Source organism: Mustela lutreola, chromosome 15 (assembly GCF_030435805.1).
Source record: "Mustela lutreola isolate mMusLut2 chromosome 15, mMusLut2.pri, whole genome shotgun sequence".
In the NCBI taxonomy this organism is placed as follows: Eukaryota; Metazoa; Chordata; class Mammalia; order Carnivora; family Mustelidae; genus Mustela; species Mustela lutreola.
Window position 1 is genome coordinate 52,442,358 of NC_081304.1, and position 17,189 is coordinate 52,459,546.

Consider the following 17,189-nt stretch of genomic DNA (forward strand, 5'->3'; position numbering starts at 1 on the left):
TCTTCTCCATCTACACTTGCTAGGTGATCTTGCTTAGAATCGTGAATTTGAGTATCTTTTGTTTACTAAGAGACTCCCAACTATATCTCCAGCCCAGGCCCTTCCAGCTGCTTACTTGACATTTCTGTTCATTTGCTCTCTAGTGGGCATCCCCAACTCAACACCTCTCACACTGAACTCAGGATCTATGTCACCCTGGACCATACCCTTTGCATCCTTCTATGCAACATGGAGTTTGAACTCAAGACCTTGAGATCAAGACTTGAGCTGAGATCAAGAGCCGGATACTTAACCAACTCATCTACCCAGGCGTCCCACATCCTTCTGTATTTCAGCTGATTATAAGTCCGTACTTCTAGGTGCTTAGGTCAAAAACCTTGAAGTCATCTTCTATTTTTTCTGTCTTTCGCTCACCATGGCCAATCTGTCAACAGGAAAACCTGTTGATTCCATCCCCAGAATGTATCTAGAATGATGCTGCTGTCACAGTTTGCTTGAATCACTACAGTCATTGGATAAATCTTGTTCTTTATAGCCTTCTCAAGAGACTAGAGGGATTCTTTCAAAATGCAAGGTAGGTCATGTCACTCCTTCACTCAAAACTTGCAACAGTTCCCTATTCCATTCAAGAAAAGTCCAAGTCCGCACCTGAGTTGAAAGGGCCTTATAGTAATTGACTCTCTCTGCTTGACTTATTTCACTCAGCATAATCTCTCCCAGTCCTGTCCATGTTGCTACAAAAGTTGGGTATTCATCCTTTCTGATGGAGGCATAAAACTCCATAGTGTATATGGACCACATCTTCCTTATCCATTCGTCCGTTTAAGGGCATCTTGGTTCTTTCCACAGTTTGGTGACCGTGGCCACTGCTGCTATAAACATTGGGGTACAGATGGCCCTTCTTTTCACTACATCTGTATCTTTGAGGTAAATACCCAGTAGTGCAATTGCAGGGTCATAGGGAAGCTCTATTTTTAATTTCTTGAGGAATCTCCACACTGTTTTCCAAAGTGGGTACACCAACTTGCATTCCCACCAACAGTGTAAGAGGGTTCCCCTTTCTCCACATCCTCTCCAACACATGTTGTTTCCTGTCTTGCTAATTTTGGCCATTCTAAGTGGTGTAAGGTGGTATCTCAATGTGGTTTGAATTTGAATCTCCCTGGTGGCTAGTGATGATGAACATTTTTTCATGTGTCTGATAGCCATTTGTATGTCTTCATTGGAGAAGTGTCTGTCCATATATTCTGCCCTTTTTTTTTTTTTTTTATATGATTGTCTGTTTTGTGTGTGTTGAGTTTGAGGAATTCTTTATAGATCCTGGATGTCAACCTCTTGTCTGTGCTGTCATTTGCAAATATCTTCTCCCATTCTGTAGGTTGCCTCTTTGTTTTGTTGACTGTTTCCTTTGCTGGGCAGAAGCTTTTGATTTTGATGAAGTCCCAAAAGTTCATTTTCGCTTTTGTTTCCTTTGCCTTTGGAGACATATCTTGGAAGAAGTTGCTGTGGCTGATATCAAGAGATTACTGCCTATGTTCTCCTCTCGGATTCTGATGGATTCCTGTCTCACGTTGAGGCCTTTTATCCATTTTGAGTTTATCTTTGTGTATAGTGTAAGAGAATGGTCGAGTTTCATTCTTCTACATGGGGAGGAGAAATTGAGGGAATTTGGAAGGGGAGGTGAACCATGAGAGAGTATGGACTCTGAAAAACAATCTGAGGGTTTTGAAGGGGCGGGTGGTGGGAGGTTGGGGGAACCAGGTGGTGGGTATTAGAGAGGGCACGGATTGCATGGAGCACTGGGTGTGGTGCAAAAACAATGAATACTATTACGCTGAAAAGAAATAAAAAATTAAAAAAAAAACAAATAAATAAGTAAAATCTTCAAAAAAAAAAAAGAAGAAAGGGCCTTATGGGATTTTCCCTCCTGTCACCTAGGGCCTCATAGCTTACTCTTTTCTCCCTTGCTCTCTTTCTGTTCCACCTGCGTGGCCTCTTTGCTTTTTCAAACTTTCTAGGAACTTCCCTACCTCAGGGCCTTTGCACTGGCTGTTCCCTCTCTTTGGGTTGCTCTTCCCCCTGCTATCCACATGGCTATTCCCTCCTGCCCTTCAATCTTTGTTTAAATATCACTGACAAAAGAAGCATGCCACAGCCTTCATTTAACATTACAAACTGGACACTTTGCTCACCTCGCTTCACATTTTCTTTTCCCCCACACCTTGGCAATCCTTTTAGTATCCAATGTAATTTACTTGTTATGTTTGAATTTTATTCATTATTTCCTCTTCCCAGTATATAAGGTCCAAGGAGCAGTAATCTTAGTCTGTTTTGTTCACAGCAACAACTACAGTCCCTGGCACATAATTGTAAATCACGAAATATATTTTGAATCAAATAATGAATTTTTCATGTGGCTTTTTATATAAATGCCACCACATAGCTTATTAGTCATTTAATTCATTTACTCAACAAATATTGATTAAACACATATATAACCCCAGACACTGGATTAAACCCTGAGATCTGACTTGCTTGAGACAAAGGAATATTATTCAGTGATAAAAAAAAAAATTGAACAGAAAGACATGTAGGAAACTTCCACACACACACTGCTAAATGAAAGAAGCTAGTTTGAGAAGACTAGCTTGATTGGCATGATTCCAGTCATATTATATTCCAGAAAAGGCAAAACTATGGAGAGATTAAAGAGATCAGGGTTTGGCAGGGGTTCAGAAAGAGAGGAGGAGCATAAGTAGTTGAAACCCAGGATACCTTTAGGGCAGTAGAACTGTTCGGTATGGCACTGCAAGTGGTGAATACATGACATTACACATTTGTCAACGCCCCTAGAAATACATACAACTCCAACAGTGAGTCCTAATGCAGACTAAGGTAATAATAATGATAGATCTTAGTTAATAATAATGTTTCAGTATTGGTCCATCAATTGCGACAAATATCACTCGTGCATGGTGTTAATACTGGGAAACTGTGGGAAAGGGATTCTATTGGAGCTTGCTGTACTTCCTTCTTGGCTTTTCTATAAAACTAACATTGCTGCAAAAAGTCCATTAATTAAAACAACAGCATCAACTCTCACAAGCTAACTGCTCCTTAAAACCTGCTATTTTCCCAGCATGCCCTGTCTTATTGGTTTCATTGAGCATCTAGTTATGCCAGGGAACCAGGAGTTGACCTTGATGCCATCTCACACTTGATTCTGCCTGTCATGAACCAGCAAGATGCGCTGCTTTGACCTCCTGAGCAGTTCTGAATTCCCTGACTTCATCTCCACCAGCATCCCAGGTCATCAGCCGTCACAGGGACTACTCTAGCAGCCTCTTTCATGATCTACCTGCTACCATCTTGACCCTTCCAACCTTCTTTGCGTTGTATCTACCATGACTTCAAAACACAAATCTGAGAGTGTCAGCCCCTGCTTCAAACCTTGATACCTTCCTATTCCTCTTAGGATGAAGACAAAGCTTCTTCATGTGGCTTCTTTCCAGTGTCAGTCCCTGGCAACTCTTTCATGCTCATTTCCCACTGCACCCCCCCCCCCACCTTGTTGAGGGTCACTCCATTTCATGACCAATCATTCTATCCCTTCCCCTGGAATGATTCCTTCTCTTTTCTCTTCACTGTATGGCTTCTACTCAACACTGTCAATTTTAGTTGGATTATCACTTGTTCTGAGAATTCTCTAACCTTGGATTAGCTCTCCACTTTGGTGCTCCAAGCAACGTGAAATTGTATGTTTATTTGTGATTGATTAATGCCAGTTTGTAGGCTGTACAAACCATACCTACACTCCCTGAGGGTCGAGCAGAGCCTGTTTTTGCTGATCATTGTTTCTCATGCTGGACCACAGTGCTCAAATAGTATTTGTTGATGAATGAATAAATACGTGAACAAGACATCAAAACATCACTGGTGATTTTGAAGATGGTGAATATCCACTCAACCTTTCATCCTGGGTCGCCATCTTTGCCTTTGGCTTAAGGCAAACAGAGAGACTGTGCCCTTCACTCAGGGAACAGGGACCTGTGTGGTTGATTCAGAATTTCAGAGGAAGCTACATGTGTTGAATCTGTTATTTTCGAATCCTGCTTTTTCGGAAGGCTTACCGAAAGCTGCAAGTACTCACTCCATCCGTGATCTCATTCAGGGAGGGAGCGTTTTGGATTTAAACACATTTGGCTGTTGAAGAATACTGATTGCAAAATAGGGTGACCTCATGCTCATCCACCCCCCCCCCCCCTTAGAAGAAGCACCGTTTTCTTTATACTGGGCCAGCCTGGTGAGAAGTTCTCTGAAGGAACAGAAAAACAGCATTTAAGAGACATCCAGTTTTAGCTTCATAAAAGGACCATTGTAATAGGGGGTTTTACATGTCCATTTGTAATGAAATTTCCATGTGTCTGTGAGAGAATGTCACATCCTCAGGCATTAGGGTTTTCAGTGTGGACGAGGTTGTTTATTTTCCCCTTCCTGGGGTTTGGAGATCCACCCGCCTGTTTCCCTACTGAAGTCCTGTCCTGCATAGCATTTGGGAACCCCACGATCGCCTCTATGTACTTTCAGGTCACATACACAGGTACTGGGGCTTAGGGGTTCCAACATTTCTTCTTTATCTGGAGGACAGTTCAGCCCATACCCCATCTCTTATAGCTGAGACAGTTCCATGTTTCAGTTCCATAAAGCAAATCCTGTATTTTGCAGGAAGCCATCCAAATAAAGAACAGATATTTCCATTTATTTTCATGTAATTTTTTGGTGTAGTTGGGAGGAAGGAGGCTGGAGACAAAACAACCAAACAACAAACTGGATTTGGGGGGAAGAAGGCAGCATTGTATATTTCTTGATAAATCCATGTATATACACACAGAGACATAGAAACATGCATATATGTATATTTATATGAATTTTATGTAATTCTATCATCTATCTATCTATCTATCTATCTATCTTCGTATCTATGTATCTATGTGTCTATCATCAATCAATCATGCTTATGGTACAGAATGTTTTGGAGTGCCTATGTTTTCTTTCTCATGTGTTAATCCCAAGAAAAAAAGAACAGAATGACATCTAACCTAACTTGTATTTCCACCCCCCCCAAAGGGATTCTCCTTATTTCCCTGAATGCTACTAAAGTCTCCCTCTGAGACTGCTGGTCACCAGGGCCAGCAGCTTGAGATCTGGGAAGAGAGGGGCAGAAGCTGGAGTTGGGGGCTACCCCAGCATGGAAGAGTTGATGTCACAGATTGGATCTCCTTTGTAGCAGATGCACCAGGGGCTGAACCAATGCATGATGGGTACATTTCTCTCTTAGGCTGGTTTCTTAGGCAAGCCCACAGCAGAATAGCAAGACTCTCTTTCATGTCAGGCACTGTTCTAGGTGCCAAGGATGCAAAAGTAAACAAGAGAAACACGGACTTGGATGTTAAGGAGCTTACATTCTGGTGGGGTTAGGGGAGTCTCCATTCTGGGAAGCTGGCCCCATACCCTAAGGCCTTGGTCCACATTTTATTGAGCACACAAGGCGGAGAAAGGTCTTATTTTCATGTTACACTTGCAGACTGTGCCCACGTGCCTGGCACCTCTCCCCAGGCTTCCTCAGGATTTTAGGTCACTTATTCTCTCTACCAAAAGGTCCGGCAATGAGTCTGATTTTTAGTTGTAGTTTTTGGCTGCTGTTGTAACTGTAATATATCTGCAGCACTTTCTGCACCTTGCACCAGTATATACCACAAGAGCCTCTATCCTTCTATGTTTAGCAGCTTTAAGCTCCATTGTGAAGGAAAAATTTCAATAATTAAACGTACTACATCAGACGTGTCACACATGGGGTGCTTTGAATTTTTTTTTTGGAAAAGTCTTTCAAGCTTTTAGGCTGGGCTGTCAGGAAAATGGAAATGACCTCTGCTCTGTCCCAAGAAATCAGAGTTCAGAGTGTCTTCTCACGGAGGGTTGAACAAGTGCATGGATGGCCCCGGGAATCTCAAAGGTGCTCTCCGGGATGTGGAGAGTAAGGCAGGAAAGACGGTGGGACAGCTGGGTATGGGTCTCAGTCTTGCTGCTTCACAGCTGTATTGTTCAGGATCAAGCCCATTGGATTCAGTTTCCCATCTAAGAAGACTGAAAAAAAAAAAAAAAAAACCCAAACCCACACAGTTTCATGGGATTGTTTAGAGGCAACACAGGACTCTATGGGGTTTAGAGTGGGTACCAGCAGGGGGAGTCTGAGAAGCAATGCCCCCAGAGTGGGTATTCTATGGGGACTTGCTGCCTTATCCAGTGCCTGGGGTCGGCTTCCTATTTCAGAACTTCGATCTACATATGCTCTGAAAGATTAATCCATTGTTGAATGACAACCACACTGAACTTGATCAAATGATTGGTGCTGTGTTAAGGCATTGGTTAGACCTATCAGAATTTAGCGACTCAAAGTCTGGCCCTGTTAGTCTCTAGTTGGGTGTCTGGAAGCAAACTGTCTACCCTTTCTGTGCCTCAGTCTACTCTTTAAAATGGAGCACAGGCCTTATAAAGTTGCTGTTAGTTGCTGAGTTAGCCTTTGTAAAATGTTTATATCAGGGCCTGGCACATAATAAGCTTTTAATAAATTTTAGCTATTATTATAAATCCCCAATTTGGAAAGAGCTCATAACCCCAAGAGTGGCTTTCAGCCAGAGAGAGTGGGTAGGGGGTCATACTGGAATCGTGATATTTAATTTCTGGTATTTATTTATTTGAAACATGAAGGATTTCTCTTTTCATTTTTCAAAAGAAACATTAGATTAACGAAAGGTTGCCCTACTACATAATAAGATTAGGCTTGACTATCACTGTGTGCAATATTCAGCTCTTGCTCCATATGATAGAGAGTAAATTCTACGTCAGATGTTTTCTGCATGTAAATGAAACTATTCTCCATATCAAACCTGGCTAATCCACTCGCGAAGAAGGAGCTGAGAGCAAAACTTTTACATTTGCATGGTCCTTGAACAGTTTATGAACATTTCCAAATCTATGCCTTAGTTAAAGACTCAGAGCATCCTTGTAAAATGAAGAGGGCAGGTATTACTGCAATCTTTCTTTTATAATGCAGAGATTGTGCCCTCTGAGAAGGAGAGAGGAACATCCCTAAGGCTGCTAGGTTAGTAGGAAGCACCTGGAACAGAAATACTTTCTCCTTGGGGCTTCCAGGGGACCAGTGGCCAGGGAAGGAATATGCTAGGACGAGACCGCTGTTGGACTGGGTCAGGAGGCAGAAACATGCCTTATAGAATTATTATAGGTACACCATCCTATAATCTAGGGTGGGAAAGGAAATGGAAAGATATCAAGTTTTGTCTCCTACAGAAAAGCCACCATCTTCTGGCATTTATCCATCTTAAAGGAATTTGGCAACAAAGTAGGAATTTATCAGCAGTCATTTCCCGAATGCTTTTTCTGTAGGACTTTGATGTATGCACGGGAGCTGTTGGAGGTCAAGAGAGCCACAGACCACTGCAGGGTTCCTAGAAGAGTAAAATGTAGAAATGACAAGTTTCCAAACTTGCTGTGATGTCTTTGATGTTCACAATGAAAGTGCAACGCTTTTGATTTCCACATTATGGGTCATCAGGGGAACTGCAAATTCAAACAATGAGATACCTATCACTGCAGACCTATTGGAAGGCCAAACCCTGGAAGAATGATGACACCAAATGTTGGTGAGAATATAGAGCAAGAGGAACGCTCATGTATTGCTGGTGGGAGTGCAAAATGGTACAGCCACTTTGGAAGACCGTTTGGTGGTTTCTTAGAAAATGGAACACACTCTTACTATTTGACCCAGCAATTGTATTCCTTGGTATTGATCCAGATGACTGAAACCTGTGTCCACACAAAGAGCTGCACACAGATGTTTCTAACAGCTTTATTTATTATTACCAAAACTTGGAAGCAACCAAGATGTCCTTCAGTAGATGAATAGATAAATTGTGGTGCATCCAGACAATGGAATATTATTAGCATTAAAAAGGAACGAGCTATCAAGCCAGGAAAAGACATGTAGGGACCATCAATGCGTATTAATTATGAGTGAAATAATCTGAAAAAGCTGCATACTGTGTGATTCCAACTTTATGATATTATGGAAAAAGTAAAACTATGGAGACAATAAAAGAATCAGTGGTTGACAGGGGATGGGGAAGGGAGATAGCTGTGTGGAGCATAATGGATTTGTAAGGCAAGGAAAACATTCTGGATAATATTATGCTTGATCTTAGCCAAAAGGCTGAGAAGCAATCTGGATGATATTATAATGACAGAAATATGTCATACATTTGTCCCAACCCATAGAATATACAATACCAGGAGTGAGCCCTAAGATAAATGATGGACTTTGTCTGCTGCTGATGTGTCAGTGCAGGCTCATCAATGGTAGCAAATGTACCACCCTGCTGGGGGGATGTAGATGTGGGGGGCAGGCACTATATGGGAAATCTCTTTACCACCCTTCTCAATTTTGTTTAAACTGGAAGCTGCTCTTAAAAATGCCTTAATTAAAAGTAATGCTTTTCAATTTACTAAGAGTGTCGTGCAATATAACTGCACTATTTTAATTAACTATGGGGTTTCTAAAAAATAATTGCTCAATAATGCAGAGCAGGAAGTGGGGCCGGCACATTGTCAACACTTTATGTCTTGGATAGAGCAGTAACTAAAACACAGTTGCTATCCTCAAGAAGCCGTTGAACCACTAGAGTATACAGACGTGAAGAGCCAACAATATTACAGTGAGATAAGTATGAATGGTACGTTAGTGGAGGTCCAAAGATGGAGTGGTGAGCTTTGCCTGGTGGAATCAGAGAAGGCCTCCCAGAGGTGAGAAGCTAGCACGAGTTTGGAAACTTGGGTAGAGCTTTGCAAAGTAGAGGAGGAGACAGCATTCCAGATGGAGGGAGCAGCATGCATGTCCCTGATGTAGCTGTAAATGGTGAACATTGTGGATCATCACACTGATACTGCCTAATTGGGTCATAGGGAAATCCTGTGATGCAGTTTTAGTTCCCATGGGGCAAGATTTTACTTTTACTTTCATGCCTCCAACCCCTTGTGAGGCACTTGAATCCTTCCTCCTCCTGCTTGTTTCTGGGGAGTGATGCATGAAATGGTAGATGTTCCGAGTTGATGGGTCAGTGAGGGTCCCCAGTGGAGGCCATCTTGAAGCAGGTTCTCTTCCTCTTGGCACTCTAGGACTCTTGGTTCAAAGAATCTGTTCTTTCTCCTGTCTAGCCTCCCGTTCCCTCTGCCAGCACCCTGAGTAACTCCCGAGCTTCTTCTGAGAATGAGAACTTATATCAACACTTGCCAGTGAAAAATGGAATTAAACATGTGGATTTCTTGCAAAATAAATTACGTAAAATGTTCCAAAGATTAAAGAAATTCGGATGGGCTTGCCTGCTATTCTGGATAACTATATTATTATAAGATTCTTTCTTGAGTTGAAAGCTGAAGGTTGACTAGGTGAGATGTGCCTCGGGCTCCAATTTGATAACATGGTCCAGAGCTGGGGGTTTTGATGCATATCTAAGGGAAGTAACCAGGCAGCCTGGACAACTGGGAATAACAGAACTGGTAAGAAAGTGCTGGAGGAACTGGTGGAAGAAGATTTGAGTCTATGTGGCTTGGTGTGTATTACTGTCTTTGCTGTTTGGCATTTCTTTTAATAACCTAGCAACTGCCATGATTTGTTGAGAGATCTGCTCTCTTGAGTTGCTGGCCTCAGAAGGGAGAACATGGAGGAAAATAAAAGAGGAAGCATATCTCAATCTATCTACCTATTTGTCTTCTGTCTATCTAGATCTCTCTCTACTTGGCCAGTTGTCTGATCTATCATTATTGGTTATTTTTTATGTGTATGGTTCATCTCTTCTTCTCATCTAATCTTTGGGATATATTTGGAAGGATAATTCAGCAGGTTACCTTTTAAGAAAAAACAGTTTTTACCCTATGACCCAGCAATCACACTAAATACTGGGTATTTACTGTCTTGCCTAAATACTGGATATTTACCCTAAAGATACAAATGTAGTGATCCAAAGGGGCACGTGAACCTGAATGTTTATAGCAGCAATGTCCACAATAGCCGAACTATGGAAAGAACCTAGATGTCCATCAACAGATGAATGGATAAAGAAGATGTGGTATATATACACAATGGAATACTATGCAGCCATCAAAAGAAATGAATTTTCTGCATTTGTGACAACGGGGATGGAACTAGAGGGTATTATGCTGAGCGAAATAAGCCAGTCAGAGAAAGACAATTATCATATGATCTCTCTGATATGAGGAATTTGAGAGGCAGGGTCGGGGGTTTGGGGGGTAGGGAAGGAAAGAATGAAACAAGTTAGGATCGGGAGGGAGACAAATCATAAGAGACTCTTAATCTCACAAAAGAAACTGAGGGTTGCTGGGGGTAGGGGGGTAGGGAGAGGGTGGTTGGGTTATAGACATTGGGGAGGGTATGTGCCTTGGTGAGTGCTGTGAAGTGTGTAAGCCTGATGATTCACTGACCTGTACCCCTGGGGCTAATAAGACATTGTATGTTAATAAAAATAGTTAATAAAAAAAATAAAAAAGAAAAAAAACAGCTTTATTGAGCTGTAACTCACATTCTATACAGTTCACCAACCTAAATTGTACAACTCAATGGTTGTTTTGTGTATTAACAGAATTGTGAAAACATCCCCACAGTCAACTTTTAGGGAATTGTCATCACGCCAACAAGAAGCTCAATACCCTTTAGCTGTCACCTCCTCGATTGTTCCATTCTTCCCCACCCACCCTGTTCCCATCCTGGGCAACTTCTACTCCACCTTCTCTCTCTATGGATTTGCCTATTCTGGACATTCATATGAGATGGTGTCTTTTGTGACGGGCTTCTTTCACTTAGCCTAATATTTTCAAGGTTTATCCATAATAGTAGCTATTTTTTTTAAGAAGCCATGAGTCAGGTGAGACATAGCAAAATGTTCTCCCTGTTGTTGTGTTTATGGATATAGGGAAGCAAACTCTGCATGCCCTATTGCCCAATGAAGTATTATTGAATTAATTTTGTCTTATTTAAGCTAAGGTCTTAGCACTGAATCAGCCAGTAGGATTGGGACACAAGTCCCATCTTCCAAAATGAAGTACTGGTAAAGTAGGTACGTTCTGGAGCCAAATTGCCTGGATTCAAATTCAAGCTCTGCCCACCCACCTCATTGCTACTTGTGTGACCTTGAGCAGGTCACAACCTTCCTGAAACTCAGTTTCCTCCTCTGAAAAATGGGGATTAAAAATTGTACCTAATTTCTAGGGTGACTATGAGGACCAAGTGAGATAATCAATGTGAAGTTCTTGGCATATTTTGCCTGGCTCCTGATATACCTTCAAGAAAGGCTGACAACCATTGTCATTAATTTTTCAATGAGCGACAGCCCATTAGGCACATGACAACTATACTGCAATATAAGTTAATCGAAAGACCTATGGTCAAAGAGCCCTGGGGCACAGTGAAGGGGACAATCAATTTTGTGCAAGGTGGGAACCAGAGATAGGGGAGGATTTTTTTTTTTTCAGGACTGCAGCCAAGGTCCAGACCTACTGTTGTATTTTAAAGATTTTCAAATTCAATGGCTTTTGAGCAGGCATTTGCCATTCACCCCTACCACTCCTTAATGAAGTAGGCTCATTTGTTTGGGATATTTATGTTCCTAGCCTGCTCTTCGAGGCCCTAGAGTTCTGTGTCCCATTGTGGAAGATGACCTTTGACCTGAAACTTAAAGGCTGGCTCTGAATTAGCTAGACAGGAAGCAGAAGGGGGCAGGATGAGGGGGTGGGTATTTCTTATGGACCTATTGGAAAGTATGCAATTCTACCATATGATTAGTGACACTCTCTTTCATACATTCTTTTAGTTTTAGTTTAGTTTTTCTATAATGAACAATTCATGCAGGCACGTGATACAACAAACTAGGGAATGAAAAGCACATCTCCTGTCTTTGGCCTGTGGTCTTCCTTTCCCCCCTTGGTTGCTGTTGGAATTTTAGAATTTTGCAGCTCTCCAGAGGCCAATCACCGATACATGTCCAAACGTCTAAACATGCATCTATCCCCTCTCATCCTTTTGGTTTTTTTCTTCCCCACAAGGGCAGCACTTTGAAAATATTTTTAAAATAAAAAGCGAAGAAAACCCACAAAAAATGAAAACAGAGCCCAGAACCCTGTGGTTTTGTTTTTTGTTTTCACTTTTATTACAGAATTTTCTCTAGGGTACACATGAACAGAGACACAAGTACAATGAACCCTCTCATACCCATTGACCAGCTTCTGCAGTTACCTACTTTTGCCCATATTTTTCATGTATAACATGCTTCCTTTGATTTTGCTTGCTTTCCCTTGGGGTTATAGTATATTAAAGACCTTGCATTTTTACCCAAGTATTTATTGTGATCATTGTAGATAGAGATTTGCCTCATTCACTTAAACAGAGCCATAAAATTTCCATTACACAGATATTCCATATTTTAATCAGCCCACCTCCCCCTCTTTGAGCAGCATTGAGTTCATTTGTAGGCTCTTGACATCGTAAACAGTGTCACCAGATGCATTTAGTTTAGGCCATTATGTTATTATTTGACCTTACCCATTCTCCTGCCTAGGAAATAGAATTACATTGTATAATTAGTATTCCCCATTAAGAGCTGCAAGTTCTGTACATAGTTCAGTAGAAAAGACATTGCATTGCATTTTGCCACCCCACTCTCTTGATGTGAGTTTTATCAGCTAGGATTAAGTTCAACTGGGAGTGGCAGGAAATCCTAAACAGTGGCTTAAGCCACATAGAAGTTCATTATAGAAGTTCATTTCTGTCTCATGTGAAAACCTTGTACTGGGTCCAGAGTGGGAGGGGCCCTCCACAGTGTCAAGGACTTGAGCTCTTTAACTCATTGTTCTGCTGTAAGTGGCTTCCATTCCCAAAGTCATCGTATGATACAAAATGGCTGCTTTAGATCCAGCTATCATGTCTGTATTCCTGGCAGCAAGAAAGACGAAAGGAAAGGACAAAGGTACACTCCTTCTTTGGGACCTTTCCTGAAAGTTGCACATACCACTTCCACTTACATTTCATGGGCCAGAACTTAGTCTCATGGCCATCTAGTTGGTAAATACAGTCTTTATTTGGGGGTGCATGGGAATTCAACTACAAATCAGATATAAGCATTGCACAGCTAGTGTGTGAACAAGGTGCTGTGGGATCTATCAATATGCCCAAAGGGAGATCAGGAAAGGCTTCCTAGAGGAGATGATACTGGAGCTTGCCTAAGACAGGCAAAGTTTGCTTTTTATAAGATTAGATAAAAATAAGCTGGGAATTAATGAGAAATACAACTTAAAAAATTGAAGTTGTTTCCAAACCTTTCTCATTTTCTAAGAAATTCTGCCTTCAGTCCTCAGCAAGAGTTACTAGCCCAATTCAGGAATCGTTTGATGAGTGGATGAATGAAAGAATCAAGGGAAAGTGCTGTTGGGAATGGACTCCCGAGGCTGAGACTAGGCGTAGTTACTGTGGGAGACTTTATTTTCTGAAGATAGCCATGACAATCACATGCTCTTCTGCAGTTTGTCTTTGTCATTGCTCCAGAAGGTGTGATCTATTGCACCACCCTTGTGAATCTGGGCAAATGATGTGATTCCTCTGTCCAATAGAACAGGGCAGAAGTGAAGCTGTGCTAGCTCTAGGGAAGTACTTAACTGGCCTTATGGTTTCTATCTCTTGTGACTACCATGCTGGAGAGGAGCCCAAGCCATGTGCACAAGTCTGGAGGATGAGACACCATGGGGAGAGAGAAAGGAAGGGAGAGATTAGGGAGCATCACGGTGCCAGACAAGTTATAAAGAAGTCATCTTGGAAATAGACCTTCTAGCTCTGCTGTCCTGGCTGATGCCATGTGGACTGGAGAACTATTCAGCTGAGCCCTTCTTGAATTCTGGACCCACAGGTGTTTAAGTGAAATAAGTGTAGCTTGTAGTGCAACCATAGATCTCTGGAAATCTGCCTTGAGACACAATGTTATGGTGTATGTTGAGTTGTTCCTGGCAGGGTCCTGCAGGAAGGGCCTGTGGAGAACATCTGGGGAGGGCTTCAGATGTGGCCAAACATAGCTATGAGTGAATTTCATGTGGCATCCAACAACCTTCTGCATCAAAAGGAAGAGGACTCCTTTCAGAAATTGTCTTAGGGGCACCTGGGTGGCTCAGTGGCTTAAGCCTCTGCCTTCGGCTCGGGTCATGACCTCAAGGTCCTAGGATTGAGCCCCACATCAGGCTCTCTGCTCAGCAGGGAGCCTTCCTCCTCCTCTCTCTTCCGGCCTCTCTGCCTGCTCATGATCTCTGTCTGTCAAATAAATAAATAAAAATCTTAAAAAAAAAAAAAGAAATTGTCTTACATTTTAGATGCACCCAGAACAGCCTGTCATAGAAGCAGGAAGGGAGCTATCAAGTACATCTAGACTCATGTCAAAAGGACTCAGGAAACAGCTTGAAAAGGTTCTGGCTGGTTAGAGAAGGGACAGTTTGAGGATTTGTAAGAATAAGGACTGCAATGGATTGAAACACTTCAAGTGTAAGTATATCACAAAACCTAAAAACTTCAGTCACTTTTTGAGCATGCAAATATCCAGTTTATTATTTTGAAGACTGATAAATAAAAGAAAAGAAACCCATGACTTATTTGTTCCACTTTTCCCATGTACTGAGCCTCAGTGTACGCAGTGTTGATGAGAAATGTCTTCTTATAGATTTAGTCTGCATAAAAAACAGAGAAGGAATGGTAAAATTAAGATATCAATTTGAAACTCCTGATGAAATAACTTTTCTTATCAGCAATCATTAGCAGCTGCTAACATCACAAATCAGACACAACTTGGCATTATGTCACTCCTATTTACCATACTGTCTATTGAAAAGTGAAACTGGACCCAGTCCAGGCTTTAGATCTTATGGCCAACTCATAGGGGACAGAGGAACCAGTTAAAGGACACCATAGAGATGTCATCCACATACTCTAGACTGTAGGAAACTCTTTATTTAGCAAGTAAAGACACAACAGGAGGGAGGAAAGGGGAACCTGTGTAATAAAAGGGATATCAGCTGATTGAAATGCAATTGTGATTCCACAACCCCTCTTGGCCATTATGCCGTTCAGGACGTACTTTAAGTTTTAGCACTATTGCCAAGTACCAGTTCTTTTTTTAACATGCTATGTGTATTCTGGAGAAAACTAGCTTGTTCCAGGCCATATCATAGGCCAGAGGCCAGGCAGTGGATTGCCTGGTTTGATTTGTCCACTTTTGGCTTATTCAACTTGAGAAACAGGGCTGTAGGGAACCTTACTAGGACAGGTTGATGTGTACTAGTGTTTAACACTCTGGATGCAAGGTGGGGACCCACAGGGAGAACTGATAAACTTCTGACTGAAAGTACTGTTTTCTCTGAGATTTTCTTTTCAGTTTTCACAGAAAATCCAAGTGTGTGGGCTAAAGAGGTACATCTGAATCCACTTAGTGATTTGGGGAGTAGTGAGGGGAAAGAGTAAGAGAATGTAAGAGCATGTAGGAGAGGTGGGAGCTGGGGGTCTGAGCAAGCCCACTATGGAATCTGAGTGGGTTCTTACATTGAGCTGATGCAGAGAGCTAGTTGGTTTCCCCTTCTGTATTTTTTTTTTTTTTTTAAGAGAGCAAGAGAGCATGAGTGAGGGCAGGGGGAGAGGCAGAGGGAGAGGGAGAGAATCCCAAGTTGAGGACAGGCATGTTCTCACTGCATTGAGTATGCAGTCCAATGTGGGACTCAATCTCCAAACCCTGAGATCATGACCTGAGGCAAAACCGAGAGTCAGACACTGAACTGACTGAGACACCTGGGTGCCCCCAATTTCCCCTTCTTAATGGCATGTACTGTGGAGTTGGCACATCTGATTCTCCTATTGAGGAACTGTGTATCTATGGGCTGCTCACTTGACTTCTCTGTGTCTCAGTTTCTTCATTTGTGAAATGGGGATTAAAAGAGTAGAACCTATGTGTTAGGTCCATGCAGATTTTGAACACTGGATCAGTTAGTGCATGAAAAGTTGAGAACAGTACTTGGCACAGGGTGCAGGCACGGGTGACTGAGAGCTAGCTCTTGGGCCCTCTGTGTACCTTAACTCATTTTGCACTGAATGAAGGGAAGGAACCATACTCAGCATTTGCCTGTTGGGAGGTTGTCAAGGAGGGCCAGTGATGAGCCTGGCGAGGTACACTGAGGGACTTTGGCAGCCTACGAGTATCTCCAGACTGGTGAGCACCAGGGCTTACATTGCACACTTGCTTGGCTTGTCCCTCTCACAGCCAATAGAAGCCAGTGGGTGAGCCCAGATGCACATTGTGCTGACTCGTGGGGAATTTGCTGCCCACAGAGGAGGGAAAAATGCACCTCCCTAAAGCCAACAAAGGCCAGGCCAGCCCTGTGGGAGGAAAATAGCTCAGGCTATAGATTTTCTTTCCAAGACTTGGAGTTTCGCCATGAACAACATAGACATGGATGTGATTAGCATCATGGCCTCGTGAAGCACCGTCTGTGTGCTGTCAGGTGGCAGGACTGATGTCACTTCTCAATGTCACTCTGGTTCTTTAACTGATTGGTTCACTTCCAGGCTGGGACCCAGCTCCTGTTACCTGCAGTACTAGACCTATAAGTGTCTCAAACAACTCCTTCAAGCTGCCTAAGACTTTAAAAGTTTCATCTTTGGAGGTTCTTGTGAAACCATGGGATATGGTAGATCACCTGCCATTCCCATCCCCCCAACTCTAAACTAGCCCTGCCCTTGATCTTTGGATGCAATGATGTCCAAATCTTCCCTAGATTTGCCAGGAGAGAGAATGAAACATTCTTAGACCTCATTTCCTTTCTTGCTCATGCATGCCCTAGAGCATCTCCAAACAGCCAGGCCAGGGATTCTGCATCCTTATTTGGAGTATCCTCCATCATGTCTGAGGAGAGGTTGGAGCCGTGGTCCCACTGGCATTGGAATTACGGGGTGGGAATGGACGCAAAGATCTGATGTCAGGACAGAGCAAGGTGACAAGGGTCTGAGTGGGGGTTTGGGTCAT

The 17,189-nt window shown here is 42.4% G+C and overlaps 1 protein-coding gene across 5 annotated transcripts in view; it reads left to right on the forward strand.

The window, feature by feature from the left end:
* The window catches only part of CDRT4 (CMT1A duplicated region transcript 4), a 61,094-nt gene that overhangs the window by 12,143 nt on the left and 31,762 nt on the right, over positions 1–17,189 (forward strand). For 2 of the 5 annotated variants that reach the window (XM_059148826.1, XM_059148836.1), the window contains exon 1: positions 8,857–8,989. The exons of 1 other annotated variant lie outside the window; for it this stretch is intronic. Coding sequence is in view for 1 of the 4 variants with exons in the window: in XM_059148836.1 (XP_059004819.1) it covers positions 8,962–8,989 (28 nt within the window). In the remaining 3 variants the exon portion in view is untranslated. Of the gene's footprint in view, positions 1–8,821; positions 8,990–17,189 lie in introns of those variants that run through there. 2 more of the 5 variants (XM_059148839.1, XM_059148832.1) reach the window with 2 other exon arrangements.